The 6,000-nt window shown below is 43.5% G+C and overlaps 1 protein-coding gene across 1 annotated transcript; it reads left to right on the top strand.

The window, feature by feature from the left end:
* Nucleotides 1-349: 349 nt before the first annotated feature.
* LOC120672990 (formin-like protein 5) lies at nucleotides 350-910 on the top strand. The gene is made up of 2 exons (XM_039953648.1): nucleotides 350-459; nucleotides 555-910. The coding sequence occupies exons 1-2, from the start codon at nucleotides 354-356 to the stop codon at nucleotides 725-727; spliced, it is 279 nt and encodes a 92-aa protein (XP_039809582.1). The 5' UTR covers nucleotides 350-353; the 3' UTR covers nucleotides 728-910.
* The last annotated feature ends 5,090 nt before the right edge of the window (nucleotides 911-6,000 follow it).

The following is a 6,000-nucleotide window of genomic DNA, read 5'->3' as shown; positions in this document are numbered from 1 at the left end:
CTGCATGCTTGATGCTTCTCTTCTCTTCTCACCCGAAACCCGATCAAATTCACACCAATGCAAAGATGAGGCACGTAGTACGCGTGGAGCTGGCAGACAGGCAGGGTAGGCAAGTTATAGTATACCGAGGCACAGCCGCACAGGTTGACTGGTCCTGTGTCGCAGCTTGTATGCTTCGAATCCCATCCGGGACGGTTCCGATTATTCCAGATAGGGGCAGAAGTCTTGTGTGCAGTAGGTCAAGGTCAACGGCTTGCCAGGAAAATACTTTCACCTCCAGCCTACTGCCTAATTACGGTCTTTAAAGGGCGATCAGTATTGGGATGGAGACGGCCAGGGCAAGCCGAATCATCATGGCCAAGAGGAGCTCTCCTTTCTTTCCCCGCATGTACGCGACGGTGATCGCCCTGGCAGTCGTCGTCTTCAGCTCCGTCGTCGTCGACTGCTCGGAGGTCAAAGGTATGCACACGCATGGCGCCACCAACTGATACTAGAGTGCATCAAGCTATTGTTGATCGGTGTGGTGGGTGATGGGCACGCGCATGCGGATGCAGATGACGCGGCTGCAACTCCGGACGGAGGGCGCGGGGGCTGGGCGCCGCCGGCGCCGCGGCCGGGCACCGTGCATCACATGTGCCCCGACCCGGAACCCGAGTGCGGACACCCCGGCGGCGGAGCTCCACCTCCGCCGCCGGCGCAGCACCGGAAGATCGGCCGGAGCGGGTAGGGACGCCAGTGATTAGCCGTCTGATGAGTGATGAAGTGATACCCTCTTCTTGCCACCACCACCTTGTGATAAGCATGTACTCGTACAATATGATCGATGCTGCTACTGTAGTGCTGTGTGCCATACCGCGTTCTGCTTGTTGCGTGAGACACAGCTTCATAACCCCAAGAAAACATTTCGTGCTTGGATCCTGAGTCCTGACAATGTTCTGATTTACTTTCTTACTCCGCCGTCCAACGCTTTCACCAAACATCAACGTTTTTTTTATCATACACCAAACATCAAAGTTCGATTCAGTGGCCTACGATTTTTTTCTTTTTCAGAGGAGTCCTTTTCTTTTTGGATACCAGAACACAACCCATATGTGTGCCGGCCAACTCTTCTGATCATGCGATGTAGAAAGGCTAAAAAATAAAAGGAGGTTGCGCGCACTCCTGTTGGAGGCCCATTCAAATTGAGCCCATGTCAGCCCAGCAATTTGTTAGCAACCTTCTTTATACCGGATTCCGTTACCAACACAATCAGATACAGGTAGAGATAGCTGAGAGAAGATGAAGGAAGAGGAGTCTAGGAAGTAGAATTACATGAGAAAGGAGGAGCCTATAGGAGGACTTAATAAGTTTCTTGTGTTCAACATGTCAAGCTGTAACCATATAATATCTACAAGAAGAACTTTTTTTAGGGAATCTATAAGAAAGAACTCGTGTTTACCATGATAATTAATTACTCTTCCACAACCGTTTGAAAGGTTTGGCAGTATTAATGTTGCCCATCAGTGCTTCGCCAGCACCAATTGAAGAAGAAGAAGCCAGGCATCTGAATTCCGAAACCAAACCCACGATGTGCCTCCACCGGTAAGGGCCACCGGCAAAAAAGCTTGCCAGATAAACGGATCCAAGGAATATCCTGATTCTGAAGAAATTTAAACAACGCCGCTTTGTTTGGGCCTTCAGATTTGGAATCCCACGTCCATATGGTTGGCACGCAAAAGGTCACCAGAAGAATACCAAAGCGTCTGGAAGCAGATAAACTTTGCTGAACAGACAAATTTCAAACAAGCTTCTCCATCTGGTAGACTACGCTATTCCTGCCCAATTCACTCACATGCGGCAGTTTTGTTTCCTCGTTTCTGTTTGTGCCCAACAACTCCGGTTGCAACGACAAAGCGGGTTGGGGTTGGCTCGTGCTCGTGCCTCCTGCTTGCACTTGCAATGGCCATTTGGCCCTCTAGTCGCTGCATGGATCTTGGAGCTCTACCAGGCGTCGATCTATATACAATAGGCGTCCAGGCCCCTCGGGCCTCGGCCAGTCGGGTGAGCAGCGTGTTCCACAATCACTGAGAAAACTACGACATATAAAGCGTTCAATTTTTTTTACATGTTGTTGACACTCAAAATTGGCACAGTTAAAGTTTGGTGGACAATCAGAGCAAACCGGTCAGACCTGTCATCTAAACCGGTCAGACCGGTCAAGACAACTTTGTCAAATTAACAATTGGACTTCACCATTACGTAGATCTCGTCGAGATGATCAAAATGCATATATAGAACGTTTAATTTGGACTCCGGATGAGGAAATTATGTCTTCCGGAAGACCTGTACCCCGGTCTGACCGGTCAACCGGCCGGTCCGGAGACCGGTCAGACCGGTCTGAAAAGTCAAATCCGAGTTATGAGTTGTATTTTAATGCGGGATTTATAAGGGTTTCGACTCCTAATGGGTACAGATCACCCCACCCTATAAATATAAAGGGTTACGGCCGATTGATACACATCCAATCGAACAAATCAACTTTTACCTCTCTACAAACCCTAATTCTCTTCCAACCTCTCCATGTTGTTCGTTTTCTGATCTCCACGACCAGAGATGGCATCCTAAGGCTTGCTGGTCAACCTAGGACACGTCCGGCGACGTTCACACCCTGACGGGGTCCCTCCCGGGCGAGAGTTTCGACGGCCTTTGCTAGTTTGCTTGTAAACTAGTCGTTCTTTGTCACGTAAGCGCGTTGGTTATCTCTTTGCTGGTTTGCTTGTAAATCTTGCCGTTCTTCACCACGTAAGTGTGATAGTTATCCCTCGAGACGACCGATTTCGGTAAAACCCTAGAACCGGTCCGACCGGTCTGCTCAACCGGTCTAACCGGTCTGGACGGCCTTGCTGCCCTTCGGTCCGTCTGCGACTCGCACGCTCGAGTGCTCTCGTGTGTTGGCCGAAACTCACGTCAACACAATTTTGGTGACTCCGCTGGGGACGAAAGATCTGGTTGCTTCAACCGTTCCATCAGACCCTAGCCAATTACGTACCTAATTGATCCACTATTTTTTTTGGTTCGCCATTATTTTGCATCTGGTCTTTTAGACCGATTGTATCTACATATTGTGGTATTGCATCAGGCTGTTCAAGCAGATTGCATTCTATTTTGCTTGCTGTTGCACATTGAAGATCAAAAGAGAAGCAAAGGGCTAGTCATTGATTGCTTGGATTATCAAGGAAATCTGGATTTATTGATCACAAGACCAGAAGCATCAAGACCTACTAAGAAGCATACATGACAGGTTATTCTTATGCTCCACAGCGATATTACTACACCACGCCTAAAGTACAGCATACAGAAACGTCACATGTTCCTAATAATTATTGTGCTAATATCACAAATTCTCATGTTGATGTTGCTAGATATAATAATAGTATGCATATTGCATCGGCTAGTCATTGTTCAGATAATGCTTTTTATTATGCACATCATAAAAACTACATGCAAAGGCCCATGTCAAACAATATGCATACTTTGAATTTTCATACTACTAACATTCAACATACACCTTTTCATACATCTGCAACGGAACAAGTTCATATGCCGATGAGCAACTATAAAGGTCAAACTAATGTGGTGAGTTCGGCCAATCTTTATGAGGCACCATATGCTAATAATTCTAGTACTATTCAGCAAGGTGTTTCATATATTAATTCATCGGCAGCAAATTCACAATATTTGACTTCATCACGGAGTATGCCGATGAATGAGAAATTTGGCCATGCTAATTTTAGCTATCCGGCCAATTATTCTCAAACTTCATATGCTGCACAACATGTTATTAGAGCGGAGGTTGCATCTGCAATTTCAGTACCACATACAGATTTGAATTCTAATGATTCGGCACCAAGTGTTATTTTTAACGCAAGCCGAATTAATGAAAATTCAGCAACCTCACATGCACCTTCATCCGCTAGTGCAGCAAATATTTTGCCTCCAAATTCGGTCCACACTTGGAACGAATCGGAACAGAGATTCCATGATCACTTTTATAGTGGAGATAATGAAACAACCTTGACAGATTTAACATCGGTTAAGCAAGGCAGAGATGAATTTGTCAATAATTACTTCATAAGATTTAAAGATGTTAAAGACCGATGTTTTAATTTGTCAATTTCTGAAAGAGACTTAGCTAGATTGGCTCTAGGCGGTTTATGTTGTCGTTTTAAAGAAAAGCTTGAAGGTTATGATGATCCTTACATTAGTCAACTTTACCTTCGAGCTTTGCTCCTAGAGAACAAATTTAAGAGAGCCAAAGAATGTTGTAAAGCTCATCAGTCCAGTACATATGTTGATTGTCAATCCAACACATTGGACGATGAGGAAAAAAAGAAATAATTCGGATATGGATAATAATTCGGTTATGTTGGGAACCGAATCAAATAAAGATTGTTCCGAATTTATTGTGTCACAAGAAACAAGTCTAGCTGTACAAAAACAAATTAGATCCAGTAAAACAGCTATACTTGATTTTTCTGAAGCCGAAGGTGTTGTACAGTTTAATAGCGATTATCGCGCTATTGAGCAACATGTTCTGGCTGAGAAAAATATGAGCAGTGAAGAACATTGTATTGTCGAAGAACATGACAAAGGAGGCAAGAAAGGAACATTGGCATGTCAACAAAAGGTAATTTCCAGCAATTCTGGAAAGACCGGTCTGACCGGCTCTATAAACCGGTCTGACCGGTCCATGAAAGATGTGACTGTGGGCTGCCATCAAGAGGAGAAGCATGATACCATCCATATTAAAGTTCCACGTCTCTCCAAAATATTTGACATGGTATGCTGCACAAGTAATTTATTTAATTCCCAATTAAATTATGTGGTTACGTTTGATGCATCTAATAGCAAAATCATTGTGACTAATCCTAAAAGATCGATTGAGGAGGGTAATTTACTTGCTAGCAGCAGAGTAATTTCAGATGTTATCGGCCAATGCATTGTGAAAATTTGAAAGACTGATAACAGTAATATTTTGGCATTTAAACTTGCTCCATCATCATTGCCAAAATTTTTCTCTAAATGGTTTACTTGTGGTCATTCTGGAGTTAAAAGCAAGAAACCGAAACCAAAAAGTATTGTGAAATCCGATGATGATGTTGTGATAAGCTCTAAAGCATCGGATCTGAGAAGCACAAGGAAAGGTATAGCCAAATGGATCAATGAGAAATCTGAAGCGTTCGTTTGATCAGCCTTGAAAATTTCTCCACAAAAGCATCGGTTAGAGAAAATAAAATATACTTTTGATTTGTCTTTGTGTGATGAATTATTTGATATCTTGCTTGAACAGAATTTTATTAAACTTTTAGATCACAAAGTCTTGATGTCATCTCTTGATGCAAAAGAGCAAGATTATTGCAAGTTACATAATTCATTTAATCATAGTACTCAGAATTGCAATATGTTTCGCCAAATTTTACAATCGGCCATTAATTCCGGACGATTGAAATTTGCTCATGCACAAGAGAATGACCAGTTGAAATCAATTGGTCTTGATGACAATAATTTACATAATTGGCTAGCATCGGCCAGTTCATGTAATAATGAAAATATTGGTGAAGATGAGGATTCTAACTTCTTGAATAATGAGAACATCGTCCATGAATTGCAAGTTGAGGATATTCTCAAGGACGATGAGCTTAGTGAAATTCCAGGGGATGCTGGGGGGCAATCAGGAAATTCACAATCGGAACAAGAACCGGTTACTCCTGCTGTACTGACAGAACCGGTCAGATCGGTTTGCTCAACCGATCAGACCAGTACCAAACAGGTCAGACCGGTTGCCCGAACCGGTCAGACCGGTTCTGATCATGGATGCCCAGAAAAGCTAAAATTAGAGCATCCTAAGACCAATAGAGGTAAAGACCGTTGTAAGCACAAGAGCAAGAAGCCAAAGCCTAGTTTCAATGAACTTCTGGCTAAATATCTAAAAGAGAATGAAGCTAAACATGCTAATAGGTC

The sequence above is a fragment of the Panicum virgatum genome, chromosome 5N (genome assembly GCF_016808335.1).
Source record: "Panicum virgatum strain AP13 chromosome 5N, P.virgatum_v5, whole genome shotgun sequence".
NCBI lineage: Eukaryota > Viridiplantae > Streptophyta > Magnoliopsida > Poales > Poaceae > Panicum > Panicum virgatum.
The sequence above is the reverse complement of the archived record's forward strand: the minus strand, read 5'-3'. Positions and strand labels throughout refer to the sequence as shown.